Source organism: Mangifera indica, chromosome 3 (genome assembly GCF_011075055.1).
Source record: "Mangifera indica cultivar Alphonso chromosome 3, CATAS_Mindica_2.1, whole genome shotgun sequence".
NCBI lineage: Eukaryota > Viridiplantae > Streptophyta > Magnoliopsida > Sapindales > Anacardiaceae > Mangifera > Mangifera indica.
The window spans coordinates 11,406,681-11,433,868 of NC_058139.1; the positions used below are offsets into that span (position 1 = coordinate 11,406,681).

Below are 27,188 nucleotides of genomic sequence, written 5' to 3' on the forward strand. Positions count from 1 at the left end.
TTGTTTAGCTTCTTGATAATAAATATTATCTTAATAATCTATCTTTTATTATTTATATTACCTTTTCGGTTTGTTCGTAATAAAATATTACAATAATCTTCTATTACTAATAGTAATGTGACAGGTAATGTATGTGATAATCTAATTATCATATTTACCTTAGATATTAAAATATTACCAAATTAATCTTGATTTTATTATAATTATATTTTTATTTATTAATTTTTTAAAACAAAAATAACCACATTCTTAATTAATATGACAAATAATATAAAAAAATATTTTAAAATAATTACATTTAAAGACATTTAAATAAAATAATTTATCAGTATTTTTTATTAAATTTAATCAAACATAATAATTATTTATATTTATCAAATTTTATCAAATATAATAATTATTTATACTTAATAATCTTCTAAATAATTTATCTTTACGATAATATTTTAATTTTAATAATAAAACATTACTAAAACTAAATACCTTTTTAAGATTTTAATATTTAATAATAAAATAATAATTTCATTCTTATATATGGTTAAAATTTTTAATAAAAATTAATTTATAAATAAATATTTAAAATTTTGAATCACCACAAATATATTTATAAAATTAGATTAAAAATTGGATGGAGAGCAGTCTTTGGTTGGCCTAATAAAGATACTACTGTAACAGCTATGCCGTACAAATTTTCATTCATTTATGGAGAGAGAGGAGGGTCCAGCCGCCATCCATCCCCATGCGATTTGTTGCCGAGGGGAGGGCAAGCAAAGTCCTCGAAAAATAAAGGCCAAACGACTATTTCCCACCCAAGGTTTAGCGTTTTCTCAAATGTCTCCCCATTAACTATGGAAACACCAAACACCCATCCATGATCGGTTAGATTTAATAGAACCCTAACGCCTAAAAATGTAATCTCATTTTTCCCCCTAAAAGTTTAAAAACTAACATTTTTTCCCTAAGCTAAGTTTAAAAAGATTGCATTTCCCCCCCTAGGGTTTATTTCCAAACCCTTCTCTGTCGCTTTTTCCGGTGCCATCACCAGCCGTCTTCCCCTCCCAACGGTTTCTCTTCCACCGACGACCCCTCTCAACTAGACCTCAACGCATCTGATGCAGAGAGAAGCCGTCTGGGAAGAGAAATCGTCTTCCCAGATAACGAAGACGAGATCGATCGATCTCGTCTTCGTCGTCTGGGAAGACGATTGTCTTCCCAGATGAAGACGACTCGTCTTCTCAGAGGATGACGAGTCGTCTCGTCGTCTTGTCTTCGTCTGGGAAGACGTCGTCTTCCCAGACGACGACGACGACTGAGAAGACGAAGAACTTTCGTCTTCCTCGACGAAGTTCTTCGTCTTCCACAGCTTCTCTGACTCCGATTGGAAGTCCAAATGAGAGGAAAGAGATCTCCGGAAGGTGAGGATGCTTCGGGAGGGAGAGACCGTCGGCAATGCTTCAAGAGGGTGAAACTGCGATTTTTTAAAACTTAGGCTGGAGGAAAATTTTAGTTTTTAAAGTTTAGGGGGGCAAAATATATTCTATTTTAGTTTATTTTTAATATTCTAGAGAAAATGATGATTTTACCCTTATCACCGTTAGGGTTCTGTTAAATCTAATTGGTCATGGGTGGATGTTTGGTGTTTCTATAGTTAAAGGGGGGACATTTGAGAAAACGCAAAACCTTAGGTGGGAAATAGTCGTTTGGCCAAAAATAAATACGACAACCTCTTTGCCGACAAGGGTAGTGTTTTTCTAAGATAAAGTTTGGTAATTGGAATGAATAAAAATTAATTACATCCATGAAGCTTCTTCTTCTGCTATAGCATGATGTGAGATTCAGTAATAAAATAAAAAGACATATCAGTGCCATAGAAATTAGGAGGAGTCAGTGAAACTGAAACATATTACTGCTTCATGAGTCAATAGAATTAAGAACCAAACGGTAACTCTTACCCTTAATTTTAAAAAATCATAATTTATTTCAAAATATCTTATCTTGGGGTTTGAGTCATGCCCTGGGTCTTACGATTTTGTTAAGACTAGTCCACAACAACGGCCCACCAAGAGACAGGTCTTAGCCTTAAATGTGAGCCTGGTGGGCTGCTCCAAGATCAGTCCGAGCCTACCTCTTGTTGCAGTGTTGTTCATGAATAGCAAGCCGAGCCATGGATGCAAGATTTGCAGTGTTATTTTATTTACGATTTTACCAATGTCTAATTCAATAGCAAGATTGTAACTGAAGAAAGAAAACTTTAGAGGGTCTCGATAACAAGCATTTTTGGGCTTCAATTCAAGTATTAAGGGCCCAAAAAATAGCTTTTTCATAGTATTACCGAGTATTTAAGCCCACAAAAACTCTGTCGCATACGTGTCCCTTTGGGGTAATGCTTAAAAATTGTTTATGAGTTTATGACCAATGCAATGGGCATGAAATTCCTTTTTTTAAAAGTTTGAAGGATGTTGTTTTAAATGTAAATCGTTGCGGGCTTCAACAAAGCCCACCAAGCGTGTCCTAGCCCCTAATGTCTACGCGATCACTATATAACAATCATCCTCTCTAAACCCTAACTTCAGCCTCTCTTACTCTACAAAACCCATGTTTTCTTCGATCTTCTAGAGCCTTCTAACCGCCCTATATATGTCAGATTTTGTTACCCATTTCTAATGCCCGAGCTTGGAGTTGTGTAGTTCTATCTTGTGTTTAAAGCTTTGGGTTTTTTGTCCAAAATTTTATTAAAGTTTGTTTCAAAAACTTTGCTGCCGCGATTACTTGTATATACTTTGAAGCCATTTCTGCGTTCTCATCTTCTGTTACTGAGGCCGATTTGCCTATGACTATGATGGCGTTAAATATACTTTGAGAGTTTATCTATGAAACGAATTTAATCTGAGGCATTTAGGCTAGGCTTTTGTTGTTTTACTTTTTTTTGTAACTATCTTATTGTTTTTTAATGAATTTTCTAATGTATACTAATAATTTCACCGAGCCCAGTTGTGTGTTTGCCGTTTGTTGGTTTTAAGACTCTTGTTTGGTGGATTCCATGTATTTCTCGGCTACAAGGTAATTTTTGAATCCTTTTTTTCGTTGAAATATTAACTGTTTGGTCATGGTTAGTGCCATTCATCGGGTAGTTCAAGTTTTTTCTTGTAATATTTTTGTTTGCGTGGTTAAACGGTATTAGCTTGATTAATTGAGTGTTGGAATGCGTAGTATGCAAGTGATGATAAACTAGACAGGGACATCAGCACTCCCTTGTGGAAATGGTGACTTAGTCTAATGGGAATCTCTCTGATGCATACAAAAATTTGACTGTACTACTAACGAGAGCGAAATGATTTATGTTGTTGCTGAATTAAATATTATATTGTCTAGCAATTGTGATTTATTACCTTGATTAGGCCAACTTTTTATTTTAGCTTTTATATAATATTCAGCTATTTATTTTGTAATATGGTGCAAGTGACGATGAACAGACTGGAACAACGAAAATCCAATCTATTATGATGATTTATCTATGGGAAACTCTCTGTTTCCCAAATATTGGATTTTATCGGAAATTTTGGTTGCAATTGTGCCAAACTTTCATGATACTTTTGGTTATATAATAACACACTAACATTGAAGTGGTTCAGAAATAGTACATATATGTATATATTTATAATTGCCATTTGTGTTATGAAATATCCTGATGGCCGATGATGCATCTAAATGCACATATTATCAGATATGATTGTGATGATAATTGATTGTCACTACCTCTGAGGCATATCATGAAGACTTTCTTGTTTTTTCTGATTTGTCTAAACTAAAGCTGGAAATTTTTTTGAGAAACTTATAGTCTTTTCTTGAATGTGTAATTCTTTTTGTGTTTGGGTAAGCATGTTCCTTGTAAATGATGTTTGAATTTGGTTGGAATTGTTATATTTGTGGACTTCCCAAAGTTATCTTTCATTATAGGTAAACAGATGTTGATTGGGTATTATTCTTATACTTGTGTGTGCCATTTGGTTATCTCTTGGACACTTCACCTACAATGGTGTTTAATATACTATGATCTTATGCTGTGAACTGAAATTCATCTGAGGTGCTTTACCTCTTGTTCTTCTCAGAAAACAGAGCTGATGGTACATCTAATTGAATAATTTTGGGTTGCCAATGAGGGTTTTTTGCCCTTTTTTTTTTTTTTTAATTTTCATTAAAATCTGATTTAAATCATTAAAATTTAGAAACACGGATTCCTTTTTAGTTATTTCTCTTTTTGTTATATATTATTGTTAAAAAAAATTCCCATTATTGTAGAAAGGCCTGGTGATTGTTTCAGAAGAACGGAGATTTGAATGGTGTTAATGTTGTAGCTTTACACAGAGTAGGGCTCCATGAGCACCTGGTGTAAAAAATAGTTCTACGTGGTATATGAAGGCCTTATGAATATATTTAAAGTTTTCAATTTGTTATTATCATTATTTTTGTAAGTAAGAATATATAACAACCAAGCTGAAGCAAGGAACAAAAATCAACCTAAGATCAGCTCGAAACAATTGAGGACAAGCTAGCTAGAGCTAACAGCACAAAGAAAACCCTGCAGGACACAGCTCCTAGGTGAAGAGGGAAAGGAAAGTAAGGAGAAACAATCGACTTGAGAGCCATATAAGAGCTTCGAGGATGGAGCCCAAGAGGGCGAAAAGCATTACCATAGCATCTAACAAAGCAATCAAAGGAGATCATTCCACAATCAAGGCTGTATACATATTTTCTCTTCATCCGGAAATTATAATTCTCTCAATTGCTTTTACTCTCTCTTTTTTTTTTTTTTTTCTCAATTCTTCTTTAATCTATATATCTTTTTATAATTGTGGATTATATTTATAACAGTAAAGTCTATTTTTTCAGACTATTGCAGTTCGCTTTCCAACTATTTATTGACTTTGAAATAGCAGTCTGGTTAGACATGACATTCATTTAAATGAATTGTTTAGTGTAATATTTGTGACTTAAAGATTTGTTTTGGTTGGAAAACAATCATTTTGGGTATAATAAGATATATTCATTATAAAGAATTGAAATGATGAGTGCACTTAGAAAAGGGTCCATCTGACTAGGATTGTGGGGTTATCCTCGTCACTGCCACCACATTTCTCAGCACGGATCTGGATCAATGCCCCCTTCTGGGGCCTACTAACGGGTTGGTTTGGTATAATTTATATCAGGTTGTTGAATTAATATATCAAAATCACATTCGTTGTTCTAGCTAACCAGAGTTTGGATTGTTTCGCCTTCGCGTAAGTTAGATTTGAATTGAATTAAACTCAAGTTTACTTAAACTTAAATTTAACTCATTTTGCACGAAGTTCAATTCAAACTTATCTCAAAAGTACTCAAATTGAGCTAGTTTCAAAAAAACCAAATGCAGGTTTGGTTCAAGTTCAAATTTGATTTTATACTAATATGATATCATTTTAATACATATTGATTAAAATTATATTATTTTATATTGAATTTTTTGACTCATGAGTTTGACGAACTGAATATCTCTAAATCTCAAATTCAAAAAATTAAATTCTCAAACTTGGGATCGTTTGAATTAAATTCGTTTTAAACTTATTCGAACTAAACTCAAACTTAAACAAGTTTAATTCGAACCCAACCCTATCTCCATAAAATTGAAATGTGGTTTCAATTGAATGAAGAGAATGCAGTCAAAAGTAAACCCCATCAAAGTTAAACTCATTTAGTTCCTATTGATATCAATGAATGATTAAACAGACATGAAAAAAACAATAAACTCAACAAAAAGATGAGGGCTACTGGCTGAAGAATCATTAACAAACCAAGTCTCTCCCCCACCTAAAAGTCTGTCTTACTCTTACCATCATTGTCAATGACCTATAATTTTGTTGGCTTCATTGTGGTTCAAAAACCAGTGACAATATATCCCCCTCTCAATCTCACATTTCCTTTAAATAATGCCCAAATCTAACCCTTCCACTCATTCAAATCCCTGCATTAGGCGTATTTCTAACCCACATGATAATCAGAGTCACACAAATCATCCCACAATGGATTTGGGCTAAAAACAAACAGTATATTATATTTAAATTGCAATTTGCAAGCTACTGTTCAAACATCTGACAACAATTATCTTACATGAATTCTTGAATAAGATTACAATGTCCAATCCAAACATCAACCAATCAAGTTTGGCAGGGCTCAATGAAAAACCAAAAAATACTAAGAGCCTTGGTTATGGAAAACCAATCGCAGAGATATGTACAATTGCAAACCCAAAAATATAACCAGATTATTACCACTCTTTAATACTAGACTACAGCATCTGTTGCTCCGAGTTCCATCTCCATCTTATTATCTGCTTTGCTCAAAAACCCACATAAATCCCTACTTCTCATGACCAAATCATCGACTCTTTCTTCCTTGGTGAACGTTAATGGTAAGTTAATGGACAACTCCCCAATTGAAGCTAGTTTTAATATCTCTGACTCGTTTAACCCTTTTGCAGCTCCAATACTACATCTCTCAGTCCCATGCCTGGCCATTGCATCTTTGAATTTTTTTATCTGCATTTAGACAAATTGTTGTTTAGATCAAAATAATTACAATTGATTCATTGCTGACAAGATGATTGAGGGACAAAAATTGATTTATTGAATACTTACAGTTGTAGTTGTGCAGCTGAAGCTACACAGATGTCCATCAACTCCTCTATAGAATCTAAAGAATGGAAGGACATGAATGTTTAGGCTGTGACACATAGTTCTGAGTTCTTCATGGTTCACTTTCAGAAAAATTGCATTTGGATGCAATTCAGCCAGTTGACAGATCTGATTAAAAACATACAAACTATTAGATGGATTGATTCATAAATTTTCTTGTTACCATCAACATTTCCCAGAAATTGAACAATTTTTTATACCTTGGGATGAAGAGCCTTGCAGCCACCACAACCAGGAGAATAGAAGTCCACTACAACCAGTCTATCACCGGCGTTGAGCAAAGAATCAACAAGCTCTTGAGCGGAATGGATCTTTATCATGTTTGGTTTAAGGGTCTTCTCCCACCATCTAAGAGACCTACTGACACATATTGATGCCCGTGCCTGAAACCAAGGTTAAACATACGATTCAATACAAAAATTTAAAATAAAGTTCTCTTTCCGAAGCAGGAGATGCAAAGATTTTACACATACATGATCAGAGAGCTTGTTTGTTGCTTTGGTGTTGCAATCTCTTAAACGTTTCTGATCTGACACAACTAAGGGTTGGCCACTGAAATCAATGGTTAAACCAGAAAAGCTTTTGGTTTTTGATAGTATAAATTCTGAATGACTCAGTGGGGTAGAAAAGCCAACAATTCCTTTCGTTTTGCAGCTTGGCATAAGAGTCTCAAAGGACCCAGAGATACAGAAACCACTCTTCGATGAACAGGACATCGACATTCTTATAAGTAAGAACAAAGGCTTTTCTTGTTTGTTCAAGCTTATAGCATGAAAAAGGTAAAACCCACAAAAGCCCAATCTAAAGCCAATACCTTGAATATAAACAGTCAGTATATGAAGATCTGGACAAGAAAAAGAAGTTCAAAAACCCCTTGAAAATAAAAACACAGTGCAAAAATTTCAGAAGAAATTATCTGCTCTTTTTTACCAGAACAAGTAGCTTCAAGATAGAAAATGTGGAGTTTATTCAATTTGCTCTGGCAGAGCATCAACGAAGAAGAAATAAACACCTTGGCTGTGAAGAATATCAAATAGGAAAGAAGCAAGTGGGGACAAATTGATTTGGATTTAGACATTATCCAAATTTTATATCTATTTGAAGTAAATTTTTTTGTTTATGACGTGCCGATGTGTAAGTTAACTGGCATTGAGGGGGGAGGGTGGGGGAATTAATTAAAATACGCAATCGGTTTGTCGCGTAAATCTTTTTCGATATAAATGTTTAGTTTTTATCTGTTTAAGTAAATTATATGTTTCATTTTAAAAATATCTCTCTTATAATTTCTCAGTTTTTACAGTAGTTTTTACAATATTAATCTCTTATATTTTAGATGATTAAACTTAATTTTTCTATAATGAATAATATTTATAGATGAAAAACATATTAATTTTTTATATAATAATTGATTCATATATACATTTATATAATTATAAAATGATGGATATATCGAACGTTTTCTTAAAATTGTGTATTTTTTTCTGAGCGGGTGCGAAAATATGTGAAATGATATGTGAAAGGGTGTGGGTGCATGAAAGGGTGCAGAAATTTGGAAAGGGTGCGGGAACGGGTGCAGGTGCGTGAAGGGTTGTGGGTGCGTGAAAGAGTGCGACAATTTGGAAAGGGTGCGTGGAAGGGTGCGGCAAATTTGGAAAGGGTGCGTAAAGGGGTGCGGGTGCGGGTGCGAATGCGAATGCGGGTGCATGAAGAGGTGCAGGTGCGGGCGCGTGAAATGGTGCGACAATTTGGAAAGGGTGCGTGAAGGGGTGCAAGAAGGGGTGAGTAAAAGGGTGCGGGTGCGGGTGGGTGAAGGGGTGTGGGTGCATGATATATATATATATATATATATATATATATATATATATATATATATATGCATTTGCCTCACCCCTTTATATAAATAAATATAAAGGGGTGTGTGGAGGGGCACCCTACTCGCACCCCTTCACGCACCATTTACAAATTATTGCACTCTTCCACGCATCCGCACCCGCACCTTTTCAAATGTGTCACACCTTTCATGCACTCGCACACCTTTAACGTTGTCGCACCCTTTTACGCACATGCACCCTTTCATGCATCATTTCGCATATTTTCACATCCGTTTAGAAAAATGCACCGTTTTGAGAAAACGTCTGATATATCCATCATTTTGTAATTGCATAAAAGTATATAGGAATAAATTATTATATAAAAAATTAATCTTATTTATTATAAAAAAATTAAGTTTAATATATATCTTCTAAAATATAAGAGGTTAATCTATGAAAACTACTGTAAAATCTACTATAAATACTGAGATATAAGATGAGGGATATTTTTGAAATAAAAAATATAATTTACTTAAAAAGATAAAAACTAAAAATTTTTACTAAAAAAGATTTATATAGTAAATTGACGGCTTATTTTAATTAATTTTCCCATTTGTTTATTGGAAGTTTAATTAAAAGATTTTCTTCATTTCCAGTACAAATAGTTTTGTAACGTGGATCAGGCTGCTAAATTATTGAGAGAAAACAGTATTACAGCTGCAATACTTCCACAAGCACATGGCCATGCTTCTTGCTTGACAAATGCACGATTTGAAGCTTCATTTGATGACTAGACACAGACCCATTTTTGTATTATTAGTCTAGTTAATTACTTATCCTCAATTTCACTTTTTCCTTCCCAGAAGGATATGATTGAAAGGTTAACTGTTTTGGGAGTTTACAGTCAGACACATATTCGTCAATAGGATGAGGCCAGTTAACTGTAGATAAAGCTCGCTGAGTTCCCATCTCAATATTTCAATGAAGTTTGAACCCTTTTTCTAAATGGGATTGGATTGGATTGGATTGGATATTTAACCATTGCCCGCGGGATTTGGAGGTTTTCGGTGAGAGAGAGAGCAATGGAACCCACGTTTTGGAACTTGATTTGATAAAACCAATGGCGGAGGTATCTTCCTGGATAAGTTAATGGATTTCTTTTGATATTTTGCGGAGCTCATCTCCAGTTGGCTTATATATAATTGGTCCACTTGGTTCAGGTTTTGTCTCAGTCTGGACACTCTAGTTTATGCGACTCTATGTCTTGTAATGTTAAAAAAGTCACGACAAATTTATAATTAAAATGACACGGTTCTAGATTCAAAAAAGAAAAAGAAAAAGAAAAATACATCATACCATGTCTCTATCAAATTCCACTTTTTAAGCGTGAGTTCATAGCATCTAATCTGTGTTTAAGATTCAGTAATATTATATACATAGAATTTATATATAAATTAATATGATATGATACAATAATATCTTTTTATTTATCACATATTAATATTATCATATATTACTATAGTAGTGATGTGATAATATCTTTTTCTCTGGCACATATCAATATTGCCACATCATCATAATTAAATAATTATTGTGTTAGTTTATGTAATTTTTTTATAGATAAATTTTGTGTATATAACATTACTCGTTTAAGATTAGACATTATAAGTTAAGGGTAATATTTTATGTAAAATTTTTATGCATAATTTTATTCACAAACAATGATGTGACATCATATGATTGGATAGTTAAAAATTAAAGATAAAACAATATTCAATCACATTATAATATATAGTTGTTTGGTATAAAAATTGTTTGTTTGTGTATAAAATTACGCACGATAAATTAAATATCTTATAATAAATGAGCGCACCAATTGATGGTTTGGAACTGAGACGAGTTTTAGTTTATGAATGATTTATTTGGTGAATTCTAGAACTCGTAATTTAATTTAAATAAAACATTAATAAACTTTTAAAAAGTTTTAAATTTTGTATTTACATTTTAAAAATTAAAAGCAAACTATATTTGAAATGAATTCAAATAATCCAAACTTGTTTCAAACTAGAGCTTGAGATAACATCTCACAAACTCAATAAGCTCGACCCGAGCTCCTCTTAAAGTTATTAAACTAAGTTTGAACAAATTAATGCTCAACTAAGCTCAGCTTGATTGCACCCATATTTAGCACCACAATTAGAATCATATAGAAGCCTGTAAATTGTAAATCAATTGGCTAAGCGGCAACTGGTTGGGCACATATATAAGTAGATTTTTACGAGAGAAGGATGCAGAGCGGCATCCGCAATGGCTCGGCCTTACATAAAATACTAAAAGGAATCAAAAGTTGGATTGGATATTTGCGTAGAGGATTAGAAAACAGCCCACAAGACTGCAGCTCTGAAATGATAGCATGTCGAAAGAGGACAGGAATTTGGGATAGAGTTCAATATATACTTCGAAAGGACTTTTGAATAGCTTAGATAAAATGCTTTTTCTTGCCCACAATTGTCTTATCCATAACACAGGAGAAATGGATAAAACTTTGTAGTTTATAACAGAAAGATCATAGCCAACCCTAAACCATGGTTAGATATAATAGGAACTTTCATTTTCAGGAGATTAGCCAAGCAATCGATGCATGGGTTACACTTAGAGCAATGATGCTTTGAAGGCCTTCATAATAGATTTGCAGAGGACTGTGCTTGTTGCAACCCTAACCCTAAAGAAATCACACTCAATCGTAAAGAATATAATAGATGCAAGTCATTTTGGATGACATTAATCACTGCTAGAACTTCCCGATTGAAGGGGATTGCAAAACAAAGTAAAGGCTATCAAAAGTAAAATGAAAAATTGGAAAAAACATCTTTGTCAGAAGTGGGATTTGAACCCACGCCCTCTCTCGAGGACCAGAACTTGAGTCTGGCGCCTTAGACCACTCGGCCATCCTGACTTTGCACGTGAGACCTTGTTGCAAGTATTAAATATATCGAGATGTCCACTACAACTAAATAACAGTTTAACCAAAAAAAATTTATAAAATTTTTATGGACTCTTTAATAATTATAAAAACTAAAAATTATAAAAAATTATTTATGAAACTAGAATTTTATTTACGTTTACCATTTTTTTTTGTCCTTTACTAAAAGGTAACCAGTGTTTAAAGGATAAGTAGTCGTTTCTCATTTTCTTATCATCACCGTCGCACACATCAAATTATAAAAAATAAGTGAAATTAGAATCTTGTTCCTACATATTGAATTGTTTCTCTCTCGATACATTGTCCCTTTTTAAGACTTAGCCAGTGGTTGTGTTGTCTCCTTTGAAAATTACATTATGAATTACTTTTTTCTTGTATTGCCACCTCGTTGCCTTCTCCTCTCTTGTCGATTTTTATTTTGCCTCCAAGTGACTTCTCCTTTGTGTTCTCCTTTCCATCATCTCAAACTTATACTCTAGTAGAGAATGTCCCCCAACCTCTCCTTTTACCTGCAACTCACATCTTGCATTTGGAAGCTTCTTCAACTTCTATTTAGTTGTCTTCTAACTGCCAAAAAATTGAAGAAGGAAAAGTTTAAAATAATTACAGTGAAAGTGTAATTTATATATACTATAAAAATATTTTATTACAAAAAAAATAGCAAAATGATCATAAACATTGATTATTAGAATTGTAGGTATAAATTATTATTATTATATTTGATAAATAATTATAAAAGAATATTAATATATTATTTAATTAAATTTTCTTGAAAGAATATTATGTGTAAATTAGTATTAATTTTTTTATTAAACTAATATATTTTATATTAAATATTTTTTTCTTAAATGGCTTTTATTGGAATGGAAGACCATCAATTAGTTCCGAAATGAACTAGTCTATGGTTCTTACCAAACCAATCCAAATTCAGAAATCAAGTTTATTTTATTTTTATTATTATTATTGGGACATTTTATGATTTATATCATAATCAATACTTTTTCCTTTTTTCGTGTTCGTAATTGATGTACATCAATTATTGTAAGAGGGACCAATGATTGAAATTTGAATTTGTTCCATCTTCTCCTGTGTATGCTTAAAATATTTTTCATGTTAATAATATATTAAGGTGGTTATTATACAATTAATATTATTTTAATCATTTTTATATATCTAAGCTAAATGTGACTAATAAAATATTTTTATATTATCGATTATATTATTATCTATGATAAAAGATTATTAGAATAGAATACTGAGATTAAACATGTCTATAGGCTACACCGATCGGCTCCAACTTGGCCTATCTGGTCCATAGGTTGAGCTAGACTTTAGGCTTGTATAGTGATGAGTCTTTGGATTGGGTTAATTTATGAAATTTTCAAGGTCCAACCATATATATAGAGGAGCGGATCGGATCAACCCATTTAAATAATTTTTTTAAAAATTAATTAAAAATTTAAACATAAATTATTTTTCAATTATTAAAACAGAAGACAATACCTCGAATATTTTATTTATAATTTTTCAATTGTGACAGAGGAATACTATGATTATATGATGAAAAATATTATAACATAATACAAATAAATGAATTTATATATTCTATAATTATAAACATAAATAAAATATATATATTGTATCATTTAATATTAGATTTATTTGTAATATTTTATAATGATAAAATTGAAATAAAAACGAAATTATAAATATAAAAAATTATTATTTATGAATTCAGATAATTTTTGAAAGAAAATTAATAGAGAAAATAAGATAAAATTAAAAAATATAAAAGATTTTGATTGTTAATATAAAAAAAAAATAAAATTAAAAAAATAAAATAACTTCTATCATATGCAGAAGCCAGTCAACTGTCATTTATTTACTTTTTTAATATTTTAAAATTCTTAACAGTGATTGGTTAGTTCAAATCGACCTATAGATCAAATATCTAGGTTTACAGTCTGACCTTGAAGGTTTATAAATCAGATTTGATATGCTATAGTGATAGACTAAAACCTTTCGAATGGGTCTAAATTTTAGGTTTCAAATCAAATTTTTATTTTATTTGATCTAATTAACGTGTTTAACTAAGGTAATAAAATATTATTCTAACACAGCCACTCTCTTTAAAGGATGTAAATAGTATAAAACGACTCTATTTATTATTAAAATTAATATTTAGGTTTAATAGATAAATGAGTTTTCTAACCTTTAGGAAAAATATCAGTTCATCAAAGTTGGAGAATTTGGCCATCAAACTGTCAGTGAACTAATTACTTCTGTATTCTTGAACGCATTAAAAAATTCACAGACATAGTGGATTTCAAAAAGGCAAAAATGAATCTGTACTGACCAATTTCGACCTTGTACTGTATTGGTTCATAAAAAGGTATATAATAAATTGGACCAGTATCATCCTCCAGAGGCAGCGACATCAGAAATACAGTATATACAAATGAGTAAATTATACATATTTATTTTAAATATACAAATAAGTATACAGTTATATATGTTATCACGTGATTAGATGTTATTTTATCTTTAATTCAAAATCATTCAATCGTATATTGAGATATAATAAGTGTATATCTATTTATGTACTCAAAATAGATATACATAGTTTTATTATAAACAAATTATATGTGTGAATGGTGAAATTAAGTGAATGGCAAAACATGCAACAGTTAACTATTACTTCCTGCCAGCTTCTTCCAATTCTTGAAGTCCTCCAACCTTCTGCTCAATCTCTTCAATTAGCTCCTCCTTCCACAACTCTGCCCTCGCTTCCGCTTCCATATTTTCTTGCTGCTCATCATCATCAACAACACAAATTTCACTTCTTTAATATTACCAACTCAATTCCTCATCACCCACATGAAAAATATATATGAATTTCACACTACCATTTTGAATTATTTGCTTACATACTCCAAAACTTCCTAGCAGTGCAATTGACAGCATATATATATATATATATATATATATATATATATATATATATATATATATATATGTATGTATGTATGTATGTATGTATGTATGTATTGCTAATTGTTATGCAGAAACTTTTGCAAATTACCAACAATTTTCTGTAATCCTTTTTGGTAACATATCATTCTTCTTAGGCTTTAGAGTAATACCTTCTCATAGAACCAGTGCCCAGTACCATCTCCTCCATCTCCTCTGTAAACTTCCGAGTCATAATATGGATCCTAAATAGTGTTTTTCTAAATCAGATGCCCAGTTTGAGACCAGAATGTACAGTCAAAAAAGTTATATATAGATGCTTACTTTTGTGGCACTAAAGAACATGCATCCCCAGACAGTGAACATGATGTAGAAAACATCTTCATCGATAAAACCAAACAAAATACCAGCAGTAAAGATTAGTTAGAATTCAAATCATAGATAGGTATATGAATGGAATGCTGTATACTTACAAACGTTCTTTATTGCTTGATCACTGAGATGCCAGACAGATTTGATAGTTGTAAAATCTGGTTGCCCTTCTGTATGCTGAACTAGCATTGCCATTAGAGGCCAGTCTGGTAATGCATTTACTTTGCTTAAAGAAGCCGACCTTTTCTTCTTGCTTCCTTCAACCTAACCAATCAGGTCACAAATAATTAGTCTTTTCTATTTCTGGGAACTATTTAGAAAGAAATATTGTTAGTAAAATACACATATCACCTGCTGCCACCCATTAAAAAGTCTAGTTCTTGGGCACTGCCTAAGCTGCAAGAAATTAATGAAGATGGTTATAATTCATTTGCAGTGTGTAAAATTATGAAATAGAGCATACCAGTTTTGATGCTTGGAAAGAGGTGTGAAGTTGGGGGTTGGTAATAGTGAAAGTGAATATAGAGTCAGCCATGTTTCAGAAAATAGAGGATAAGTTGAGTGATGAGATGTGGAAGGTTTATTATGAGGGAAAGTGGATAAGGAAATCATTTGTATCCACCATTTCTTTCACTTGGTGGATTTATATTCCATTATAACAATTGTGTCCCTGCCACGTATTGATGATAACTTAATCTCTCTTTTAGAGATGATAATTTCAATTCAAATTTAAGGTATTTGACCTTAACAAATATGAGATTCTCTGATAAAAATAAAAAAATAAACGGGATGAAAAATATTCTCACAATTGATAGGCTGATGAGATTCTCTGTCCCTATCCTCGTCCCTTTATATTAATGTTTTTTTTAAAATGTTAATATATATTTATTATTTTAGATTATTTATATTTTTTAAATTTATTTATACTTTTGTTATCTATATTAAGAGAGTTAATATATGATATTTAAAACAGTGAATTCGCTTTAATTTTAGTTAATTGTATTATTTAATATATTTATATTATATTTAGAGGATACAAGAAAATAATTTTATTTTGAGACAGAGACAACAAAAGGATGGAAAGAGAGAAATTTTTTTCATAAAAAAAAGACAAAAAATCATTACCATCTTCGTAACAGAAATGAGAATAAATACGAGAACAGAGTTGAAATCTCCCCCTCTTTATTATCATCCCTACTCTTCCAATAAATCAATTAAAGTATGTGTGGTCTCTTTTGTCGGCAAAATTTACTTGAGTTAAAGTGTATAGTCTCAGACTTCTTTATCCTTTGTTAAGTTTGTAATTTTAGTAAAAAAGTTATATAATATGTCCATAAAAGTAAGCGGCCTATTAGCTCAGTTGGTTAGAGCGTCGTGCTAATAACGCGAAGGTCGCAGGTTCGAGACCTGCATGGGCCAATTTTTTAATTTTGATTTCTGATTGGGCCAGTTGGCCCGATTTATCCCCTCGCCCATGTTTTCTGCCTTTGGATTTTGAGCGAATGGTTTATTTGTTCACAATGGGCTACAAATATGACAATAAAAAACAAATAATAATCAGCTTTTTCCGATTATAATAATGCCCTCACTGAACAGTACCTAACGAAATTTCCAACGAAGCACCCCTTACTTGCATCGAGCTTGTCTGCCTTGTCTTTATAACCCATCCTCTCTTGTTTTCTTTCTTGCAAACTTTTCCCAGAAAACCAGTTAGTTTTTTTTTGAGAAAATTCAATGGGAAAACCTGGACTCCTTGATCTTGAGAAGCACTTTGCCTTCTATGGCGCATATCACAGCAACCCCGTTAACATTTTTATACACATAATTTTCGTGTGGCCGATTTTCTTCACTGCTCTTGTTCTGTTCTGCTTTGTACCTCCTTTTTATGATGTTGCATTTTTGCCATCTGGGTTGTTTAATTCTCCCCTCGTTTTGAATTTCTCATTCTTGTTTGCCCTGATCTACGCTTCTTTCTATTTTTGTATGGATAAGAAAGCTGGTTCTTTGGCGGCTTTGCTTTGTTTCGCTTGTTGGGTTGGGGCCAGTTTTGTTGCTAATAGACTCGGATACTCTCTTGCTTGGAAGGTATTTTATTTTATTATTTTGTTTTTTTCAGAAAAGTAAATTATATATAGTTGTTTGATTATCTGTTTGGTTGCCAAGAAATTGTGGAATAGGACTAAAAAAAGGGAAGGATTCAAGTTCTGGGTATAAATTGTATTCTTTTTTTTTTATATATATTATAAGTATACTTTGCATCAAATTCATGTTGCATAATTATCCTTTGATATATCTTCCTGTTACAAAGTTTTGATATTTCCATAGTTGCAAGGTAGTTCTAGGGTTGAGTTTTATTATTTTCTCAGTCTTGATGGTTCAAAGATGTTTTTAGAATTGATAAAGATGGTTCAAGGGTAGTTGCATTCATTAATTTTGTTTGAAGCATGTTCAGGAAAGTATTTGTTTATTAATTTTATTTTTTATAATGTTGGGGGGTAATTTAATGTGAGGATGAAAGTTCCTGGAATTTTAGGTAGGAGATATAATATATCTTTAAGATTTTGTGAAAGGATTGTTAATATACCTATTTGTATGTTTAGCGAAGTATCCCACCAGTTCTGCTGCTATGATTTCTCCTCTATAATTCATGTTATCGCATTTCATCGAGTGATAATTATCCACTAAACTCTTATCTTAAATTCTTATGATAAGAAGGTTGGCAAATTGATTTATCCCTTTATTGATGTGTATAACTTGAGTGACTGAGTCTAGGACTAGTGTTGGAATCTGCTTCACATCTGTTGTTTTCCAGCGTAATTGTTTTAGTCTTTTTTATGGTTTAGCTCTGTCGTGTACTAATCAGAATCAAGTAACTTTAAACAAACATGTTGGCATACAGTGTGCCATATACTGGTGATCAGTGTTTTATTGGATCAGTGCTAATCCTCTGTTGTGTTCCCTCTTATTTTCCCTTTCTCTGTTTCTTTTCACCTGAAAAATACTTTGCTTGATCTTTTGCCACTCATTATTGTGTTGCCCCTACCTTGAATACTTAGTTATTGCTGTTTGTTGGAGAGGTCTTCTAAACTTTGTACCATCAGTTGGCCAAGTTTGTCAGTATATCATACAGTCTTCGCTGATAAGTCAAATCTCTCCCATGATTGTTTGAATATTTCAGTCTTTCTTTCTCCCTGTAGTTTGTATGCCTGTTTGTCAACAAAGTTTATTGAGCTGTTTCATGAATTAGATGTGTATTTACTACTGAGGGACAAACCTGCAATTTGGTTGCTGACTCAACTAGGGAGTTTTTTATTCAAAGTTCCACTAATAGTAGTTTTGGAGGTGTCTGATATGTAGCATAATATTTCTTTTCATAAAATTTAAACAAACTTGTAGCAGTTCCTCAGTTCACCTGGTTGAGCATGTTTTCTTACATGATTTAGATCTTTTCCAGAGACATGATTTGACAATTTAGGAGTGCCATTGTCACATCATAAGGTCCATGTGGATTATTTTTTCTGCCTTATGTGATGACCATATTACTTAGTCTACGCACACATTGAACAAGATCAAACAATGTCATTGCAAAAGAGAACAACAATCAAACTCCATTAGTTACTTGAGTCCCTAGAACAAGACTCAAACATATAGGCAGCGTGGGGTTCTCTCATTGACTAACTGCTTGCAGAAGAAAAACCACTATGAGTTGCTAAGTACATGGAAAAATACCATTTATTGTTCATTCAGTTTGTTTGATTACATGTCATTCATCTTTCATGATATGCAGAATTCCATCATTCTATTATCTGATTCTGTAAACTAAGTTTGGGGTCGCTACTTATGTAATGGCTAGCTCATATGTTTATAACATCAACACATATCCAGGTTGTGCTAGCAGCTCAGGTTATCTGTTGGACTGGACAGTTTCTGGGTCATGGTATCTTTGAGGTGAGTTAATTCTATAGTCTGAAAATGGTGTGCTCCATCTTGTTTCCCTCTGATTTTACATTAGGGTACTGTTTTGTAGAAACGGGCACCAGCTCTTTTGGATAACCTTGTTCAAGCCTTTTTGATGGCTCCTTTCTTTGTATTGCTCGAGGTAATTTCCATTTCAATTTTCTCTTGAACTTGATTATGGTTGTGGTTTTTTAAGTCTAAGTTATGAAATTATTCATTCGGTGCAGATTCTCCAGACAGTCTTCGGCTATGAACCGTATCCAGGGTTTCGTGCAAAAGTTGAAGCAAAGATAGATGCTGAAATCAAGGAATGGAAGGAGAAGAATCAAAAGAAAAATTCTTAATTTAATCCGGTCTGCATAAGTTCTAACGATCTGTGTGTAAAATGTATACATAATGAATGCAGTCATCCATTCGATATATTATAAGTTTAAAAACATTTGAATGGAGGCTCATGAATCTGTTCCTCCTTGAAAATGTATGACATGCGTATAGTCTTGTTTCTCATTATGTATAATTTAAGACAATCAGAAGAAGAATATATATTTTTCTTTTGTAAGGAAAGGCTCACACTAAAGTTAATCTGCATTGGAAGCATTTATTGGTTGACTACAAGTTTCAACAGGCTGAATTCCTGAACTTCTACTTGGAGCAATACCAATGAAGCTATTACCAGGCTCTGATATCTGAACTCTTCTATCCCGCATTGATTTACTCAAGCTCATTGTTTTGCCGCCCCATTGTCCCAAACTGGCATATAATCTGTCCTAAAACAGCTGAGCCCAACAACCCACAAATCTTGCGCAAGAAAGAGAAGGTGAAATTATCAGACAGAAAGCCTTGCATTCTCTTGTAGCACTCAAAAGCTTTTTCAAACTGACTACTTTTTACTAAACCCTCTAATCATGGTATTATAAAGAACCCCATCCGGGTTTTGAATGTTTTCAAAGATAAAGGCTGCATAATCCATGTCTCCACGCTCTGAAACAGCACAAACAACAATGATTTTCCCAATTACCAAGAGGGTCTGGAGAAGGCCGGCTTGGATTATGTGAGTGTGGATTTGGTCTACATCTTTCATGTTGGAAAACTTGTTGAAAAGTGACACAAGGGTTTTCCCTTTGGAAGTGAGGTTAACATTTGTGCTTAGAGCTGTGTATGTTCAGTGGGACGCCTTGGGCTAGGAACAAAGAGTAACTTTTATGTGTAATTTCAGTCATAGTCAGTAACTTTTACCATATCCTTAAATCAATCATAGTTAGTAACTTTTCAACTGTTGAATGAGATTCCTTTAAATATTTCATTTCGAAGGTTTAAGTCCAGTAGAATATCAAACTAACATATAGGCCCCTATCAATTATCAGCAATTTGATGTCTCAACACTGTGTAAGAGTCCAAACTGTTGGTTAGATAAGACAAGGCGATATTTGTCCTAAAACTATTAGAGATTAGAGGGTATAATTTAAAAATAAACATCCTTTTAAATAATTACTAAACAATTTGTAAGACAATAATACATGAAAGAGACAAAAGAAAGATGTTCCCTTTGCTTGAAAAAGATTGGATTCCTGCCATTTTATTCAACAATCTCTTGTGCAACTCCTTAATATTTTAAGTTATAGGATAATGTTTAGAATCTTAGTTATTACTCTATTAATTATCTACTGCTGCCTCTTTTGAATCTCTCAATAATTTCCATGTAACACGACACTGCCCCATTATTAAGTTACATCACCTGCATATTAAATATTAATATAATTATGTATATATATTTTAAGTATATAAATAGATACATATTTTATATATGTTATCATGTGATTTAATATTTTTAAATTAAAAATAAAATAATATATAATTATATAACGATACACAATAATAAATATATATCTATTTATATATCCAAAATAAGTATATGTAATATTATTAGTTAAACATTCATATAAAGACAAATAATACATATGTATAATAATAGGGGAAACTTAAAAAATTTCTTGAACCCACCTCATCATCTCAATAAAATACTCTATATGCATATGGCTCATTTAAAAAGGATATATTAATTTGACCTGAACTTTTTGCATGCCATTAACCCCTATACATTTAATAAAGAGTAGTGTGGCATGTATGTATTTTTTATTATATATTTAAATATATAAATAATATATTATGATATAATTAAATAGTTTAAATTAAAAATAAAATAATAATTAATTATATAATAATATATCATTAATTACATACATAATTTTATTATATTTTTAATTTAAAATTATTTAATTTCACCCACACTTATTTGAAAAATTTTTATTTTGTAGGTGGTAAAATGCACAATCATTGGTTAATGCTGGTTTTTATATTCAAAGAAGTTGACTTTGTGTCACCAATCATATTATGCCACGTGTACAGCGTTGTTGCTTTCATACCCACATGTCGGCACAGGTGAAACAAGCAACTCAGCCCTCACCCCTGGTTAATAAGGTTGACAAAACTAATCTTAGTTTAGTTGGCCTTGGCCTTATTATCTGATTCCATAAAAATCGGCCAAGTGGCGTTGTTTTTCATATGATTTTTTTTTTATGGTACTGACGTGGCAGATATGGACGTTGACAATAAGCAACTTTGCCTTGCCAAGACGATTAAAATTCCTTAGCGAAACGCACGCGTGCGTGCGTGCGTGCCTTCATTATTGACAGCATTTCTCCTAAAAAGGAAACTTACCTTACCCTTTCTTACCTAAAGAAATAAATGGAAAAAGATTATTAAAAATTGATCGAAAATGACAAAAGAAAAAGATATTTGCTTTGTAAAATATTTACAAGTATGATAATTGACCTCTCCATATTTAAAAATATATATTTCGTGGAGCAATTTAAGAAAATTTATTAATATTTTCAAATTTTTTTACTGCGGTTAATCCACATAAGATAATTTAAAAGTGGAGAAACATGTACATATGGTTTAGAAATTGGAAACCAACCAGACTTTTGGTTTATTTCATATTCTTTATTTCATGGTTGGACCAATAATAACGCAATATCAAAGTTTAGATTAGTAAATTGCCTTTCACATTTAGATATTAAGAAAACCCATTTCTCAGAATTTACCTAAATTAAACACTAATTAGTAATGTTGTGGCTTGACAACATTCTCTTATTGCAAGAGGGCCAAACCCTTATTAATTAGTCAGGCTCAATGGATACGTGTTGTTTTATTTATTTATATATTAATGTGAATTTGCCTTCTCCCACCCAAGATTTAGCTCAAAAACTTTCCTTTTTTTACTCTTTATATACATAAATTACATTTACCCACTCAAATCTTTACGTTGTTAACAGATAATATATAGTGAAAATGTTAAAAAAGAAAAAAATTAAATGTCCTCGATCCTTCCATCTTTTCCTATGACACCTTTCCAAGGAAAATTTCGCCGTTTTTTCAATTCGTTGACTACAATCCAACTTCACATCACTTGGATAATCCCTCTCAACATCTTCTTTCTTTAAAACACACAATGCCTCCAGCATCGAACCAACTATGCTCTTTACTATTACATCAAGTGCACCACTCGTGAACATAGATGACAACATAGAATTTGTCAATTTGCTATACAATTTGTTTATATACAAACTTGTGATCGAATGTTTTATAGGGAGGAACACTTGTTATAGATATGATATAACTAAAATAATTGTATGATATGTATTTGGACGGTCGTTCTTGAAGCATATGTGATTGTTAATATAATACTATATCAATCAACAATAACTCTTAGATTGATCATCGAGATATGTTATAAGAAAATGAATAAAATCAACTAAGAAAAAAAAAATGGTCGTTTCTTTAATTAGAAAACCTAACTTGACACTTATCTAATATTTTAATCTCTTTTATTCAATTTAGATAGAGTCAAGTCAACTCTCCAATATTTCATTCGAGCTTCTCCATTTATGAGATATTTTAATTTCATCATTTAAGTAAACAAAATCACACTTAAGTATAATAATCTTATAAAGTTCAAAATCTAAACTTTTGTCAACACTATGATATTTTTAGTCAAATTATTAAGTTTTACATTATAATAATAATTTGGACTACGAACACTTTTAAAAGTTTTACAAGCATAACAGATATTTAAATTCAAATTTTCTTTCTGAAAGTTTTAATACTCTATTAATTTTATTAACTCTGATGTTCAAATGGTCACTATTTGTGCATATAAGGTTTTCAATATCAATGACATACATTGATCTTTATGTTATGATCTTATCATTCTTAGGACATTCATTTAATTACACGAAGTAAACCCAATAATGAAAATGTTATTTTTATTAAACATGATGCACATAATAAACAAATACTATTACTTGATGATTGACTTTAGAATACTTGCTCTGTTCACTTACTCTAGCAGAGGTTAGAGCTAGAAAGGTCAACTTCCCTACATCGACGTGATGGAACTGAAGGTACAATCATGTGTGCGTGCAACCTTCTGCAAGATCAGACACGCCAGAGACATCTATCAATATATGAAACTAAAACTTGATAATGGGGGAGACCTCGAAGAATGGGACTAGAGTCCAGATAATGGTGTATTGGGGTACAACTGCGACAACAACAATAATGAAGTTGCGACAACAAGGTTTAAGGTAATGAAGGAAGGGGAGAGGTTTCGCCTGATAGACATGGGGTGGTGATAGGAGCAAGGTTTAAGCTGGATAAGTTTCTGTGCAGAAGAAGAGTTCTGACAAAATTAAAGAAGAGTGAGGAGGGCAAAGTTTAAGGTGGCGAGGTTTTTGCACAGAAGAAGAATTGTGAAAAAAAAAAAAAATTAAAGAAGAACCAAGAAAATCTAGGCCATGATTTGAAAACATTTTCGGTGTATACTTTGTATTGGGGCATAAGGGTCATTTTAATTTATAAATAAAAATACTTTTATTGGCTAATTTTTGGAAGTTGCAATGCGAGCTTCTGTAAAGTGTAACCTATCACAGCTGGAATGACTTATTAGGATAAAGGAGATTCGATTTAAGGAAAGAAAAGAAAAAGCCCTTCTTTCCCTTCTAAAAAAGCTCCAATTATTATGATCTTTTTCCTTTTTTTTTTTTTTTAACTTAGATTTTTTACTTAGGTAATTATTGAGGTTTTCTTTTTGGCCACTAAACAATATAAAAGTAAGAGTAAAATTACATTTACATATTTTAAATATATAAAATATATATATATATTATATATATTATTTATATATATATATATATATATAATGTATCATCATATGATGACATATTATTTTATTTTTAATTTAAAATCACTTAATTACATGATGAAATATTATTTATATATTTAAAAATATATATACGTGGTTTTTTTGGTAAAAATAAAAATCATGTTGTGATTTTATATTTGGAAAATAGATATAATAAGAAAAATTTGACCCTTTTTTCAATTTTATATATAGAAAACAATATTTAATTAACTGGATTTGTTTGATTTATAACCTAAAAATAATTTTTAAAAACTCAAATATAATTCAAAATTTTGAATTTTTATGTTTATATAATATTCAAAAATATTTTTCAAGGTAAAAGCCCTTAATATACTATGAACATTGACATTTCATCGTATAAATATGTGATTTAAATTAAAAATAAAGTTATGCACAATAATATAACATATTTGAATTAATAATTAGTTAATACATGTTATACTTTTATTGTATTTTTGTTTAGACGTAATTAATTATATAATTTTATAAATTTGACAGAAATTTAAACTCAAAATTTTTTTTTTAAATTTTAATTTCTTTTTAAAAATTTTAATATCCTAATAGTTTTACAGAGTTTACGGGATGGATAAATAAGTGGTATTATATTGATTATGTCAAAAAATAAAAAGATATATATTTAAATGGTAAATCAAACCCACTTCTATCTTACTATATTAATAACACAAAACTCATTCCTACCTCTATAAATAGTCATGACAAACCCATTATAATTTATAATTATTTTCTTTTATATACACAAAATAAAATATCAAAATGCACCTTAGTTTCTCAAAGCACTTTTCTGAAATAATGAATAATTTCATTAAAAACCCAAGACGTAATAAATAGGAAACCGTAAAATTATATATATTTTCAATATATAATTTAAATATATAAATAATATATTATCATATAATTAAATAATTTTAATAATATATTAATTATAAATTAAAATTATATATAAAAAATATACACAAATATCATTGCCCCAATGGGAAATGACATACTATTTTAACTAACAAATGAAATTTTTACATGCATGGATAAGTCAAAAACTTTGAAAGATAACGGGATGGATAATTACAATTTAAAGAGGCCACCAAGTTGCTTTACAAACCACGTTTCTCTCTCTCGGTATTTATGGGGCTTTGCTTCTCCAAATTGCATTTTGTCTTTAACATCTCTCCATCTTTCAGGTTTGTAACTTTTTATAATCACTCGTTCCATGGTACCTTCCTTCTTTTTTCACTCAATCTCTCCCTTTCTTCCTAACTTCCCTTAGCGTTTTATATATATCCATCTCTTTCTGTTACTTTCTTCCTATCATTCTTAATCCTTTAGATTAGCCGGTTTTTTCTCTATAGGGTGCTTTGAAGTTAGTGGGTTTTAGAGAATACGAGAAGCCTGCGGGGTTTTAGCTTTTTATAGAATGGAGAACTATTCTGGTTTTGTTAACGAAGACGATCAGTTGGATTTGCCACCTGGCTTCAGATTCCATCCCACTGATGAAGAGCTCATCGTTCACTACTTGTACAAGAAAGTTCTTGATGTCAATTTCTCAGCTAGAGCTATTGGAGATGTTGATTTGAACAAGTCTGAACCTTGGGAATTGCCTTGTAAGTTTTCGATTTTTTCTCTTTTTATGAACATGAATTTGAGTTTCAATAGTGAGTGGGTTCTTTTTTTTTTTTTTTTTTAAAATAAATCTAATTTGATTGTTGTTTGGATAAAGGGAAAGCAAAGATGGGAGAGAAAGAGTGGTACTTTTTCTGTATGAGGGATAGAAAATACCCAACCGGGTTGAGGACTAACCGGGCCACCGTTTCTGGTTACTGGAAAGCCACCGGAAAAGATAGAGAAATTTACAGAGGAAAATCACTTGTGGGAATGAAGAAAACTCTTGTTTTCTACAAGGGAAGAGCCCCAAAAGGAGAAAAAAGCAACTGGGTTATGCACGAATATAGATTGGATGGAAAATTTTCTGTCCATAATCTTCCTAAAACTGCAAAGGTGCATACTCTTTTCCCCTGTTTTTCCATTTTTGTTAAAGTTTTTTCCCTTAATATGTGTGTGTTAATGGAAAATTCTTTTTAATTTGATGTTGTTTTAGCAGAATGAATGGGTGATTTCGAGGGTGTTTGAAAAGAGTTCAGGTGGGAAGAAGACTCATATTTCAGGGCTAGTAAGATTAGGCTCTTTTGGTAACAAGGAATCTGGTTTACCTCCATTAATGGATTCTTCTCCTCCTGATAATAATAACAATGGCGTCAAGTCCACTAAACTTCTCACAGATTCGGCTTACGTGCCCTGCTTCTCCAACGCCAACTCCATTGATGTTCAAAGAACCCAACAAAACTCAATCGATTGCTTCAAAAATCCTCTCATCCCCGTTTCTTCCTCCAACCAAACCGACGTTTTCCCACGATTCCCACTTCCCAATTCATTCTACTCTCCTTTTCCCATCCCCTTTTCATCAAATTTCCAAATTCCCAATTCAGTTCTACTGCAAGACCACTCAATCCTGAGGACCTTAGTCGAAAACCGAACATGCCAGAGCTTCAAAACAGAGAGGGAAATGGTCAGTCTATCACAAGACACCGGCCTCACCGGCGATATGAACCCAGAAATCTCTTCAGTTATGTCCAATCTGGAAATGGTGAATCAAGATCAAGGCCCTGGAGCACTGGATCTTGATAGTTTTTGGAATTATTGAAATTGTTGTTATGAAGAAGAAGAAGAAGATAAACCACTATTATTATTATTATTGGTATTGTATTAAAATGGTGATAGGTGTGGGTCTGTTGTTGTATAGAATTTGTTGAATCCAATATGAAAGAAAACGAAACATATATTATAATTATTATGTATTTGTGCAAGAAATAAAATGAAATTGTAAGCTGTGTTTGATTGGGTGGATATAGAATTTGTCATATTTCAGATTCGGTTGGTGGCTAACTCGCTTTTTTTGTAATTTGATTGCATCATTGGCCATCTCTACTTTCATTCTCTTCCATTATTTTATTGGATTTTGAATATCATTTTGTAGGGACTGAATTCAATCAAATCTTTCTCTTCGCAATTTGGATTTTCTTTTTATTTAAATC

The 27,188-nt window shown here is 31.7% G+C and overlaps 4 protein-coding genes and 5 non-coding genes across 11 annotated transcripts; 6 read left to right on the forward strand and 3 right to left on the reverse strand.

Moving 5' to 3' along the window:
* Positions 1-2,827: 2,827 nt before the first annotated feature.
* LOC123212628 lies at positions 2,828-2,898 on the forward strand. The gene has a single exon (XR_006501588.1). It is a non-coding gene; the product is annotated as a small nucleolar RNA Z267 (small nucleolar RNA).
* A 312-nt stretch (positions 2,899-3,210) lies between these two features.
* LOC123212629 lies at positions 3,211-3,298 on the forward strand. The gene has a single exon (XR_006501589.1). It is a non-coding gene; the product is annotated as a small nucleolar RNA R44/J54/Z268 family (small nucleolar RNA).
* Positions 3,299-3,690: 392 nt separating this feature from the next.
* On the forward strand, positions 3,691-3,766 carry LOC123212633. The gene has a single exon (XR_006501593.1). It is a non-coding gene; the product is annotated as a small nucleolar RNA snoR122 (small nucleolar RNA).
* Positions 3,767-6,068: 2,302 nt separating this feature from the next.
* Positions 6,069-7,734, reverse strand: LOC123210617 (thioredoxin-like 1-2, chloroplastic). Its single transcript, XM_044629083.1, has 4 exons — positions 7,202-7,734; positions 6,929-7,111; positions 6,672-6,836; positions 6,069-6,572 (listed from the first exon to the last, which is right to left on the reverse strand). Exons 1-4 carry the CDS (start codon positions 7,448-7,450, stop codon positions 6,318-6,320), a joined length of 852 nt encoding a protein of 283 aa, XP_044485018.1. The 5' UTR covers positions 7,451-7,734; the 3' UTR covers positions 6,069-6,317.
* A 3,677-nt stretch (positions 7,735-11,411) lies between these two features.
* On the reverse strand, positions 11,412-11,495 carry TRNAL-CAA. The gene has a single exon. It is a non-coding gene; the product is annotated as a tRNA-Leu (tRNA).
* Positions 11,496-14,167: 2,672 nt separating this feature from the next.
* LOC123210618 (photosynthetic NDH subunit of subcomplex B 4, chloroplastic) lies at positions 14,168-15,486 on the reverse strand. The gene is made up of 6 exons (XM_044629085.1): positions 15,328-15,486; positions 15,216-15,260; positions 14,966-15,128; positions 14,817-14,872; positions 14,666-14,737; positions 14,168-14,330 (listed from the first exon to the last, which is right to left on the reverse strand). The coding sequence occupies exons 1-6, from the start codon at positions 15,397-15,399 to the stop codon at positions 14,217-14,219; spliced, it is 522 nt and encodes a 173-aa protein (XP_044485020.1). The 5' UTR covers positions 15,400-15,486; the 3' UTR covers positions 14,168-14,216.
* A 723-nt stretch (positions 15,487-16,209) lies between these two features.
* TRNAI-AAU lies at positions 16,210-16,283 on the forward strand. The gene has a single exon. It is a non-coding gene; the product is annotated as a tRNA-Ile (tRNA).
* A 166-nt stretch (positions 16,284-16,449) lies between these two features.
* Positions 16,450-19,380, forward strand: LOC123210619 (2-hydroxy-palmitic acid dioxygenase mpo1). Its single transcript, XM_044629086.1, has 4 exons — positions 16,450-16,949; positions 18,750-18,812; positions 18,892-18,963; positions 19,049-19,380. Exons 1-4 carry the CDS (start codon positions 16,599-16,601, stop codon positions 19,163-19,165), a joined length of 603 nt encoding a protein of 200 aa, XP_044485021.1. The 5' UTR covers positions 16,450-16,598; the 3' UTR covers positions 19,166-19,380.
* Positions 19,381-25,247: 5,867 nt separating this feature from the next.
* LOC123210115 (NAC domain-containing protein 100-like) lies at positions 25,248-27,000 on the forward strand. 3 transcript variants are annotated; one of them, XM_044628323.1, is made up of 4 exons: positions 25,263-25,280; positions 25,449-25,700; positions 25,817-26,094; positions 26,195-27,000. In XM_044628323.1, exons 2-4 carry the CDS (start codon positions 25,514-25,516, stop codon positions 26,795-26,797), a joined length of 1,068 nt encoding a protein of 355 aa, XP_044484258.1. In that variant the 5' UTR covers positions 25,263-25,280; positions 25,449-25,513; the 3' UTR covers positions 26,798-27,000. The 3 variants fall into 3 exon arrangements, with proteins under 3 accessions (XP_044484257.1, XP_044484259.1, XP_044484258.1); XM_044628322.1 differs by having other exon boundaries at positions 25,248-25,700; XM_044628324.1 differs by having other exon boundaries at positions 25,250-25,700; positions 26,198-27,000.
* The last annotated feature ends 188 nt before the right edge of the window (positions 27,001-27,188 follow it).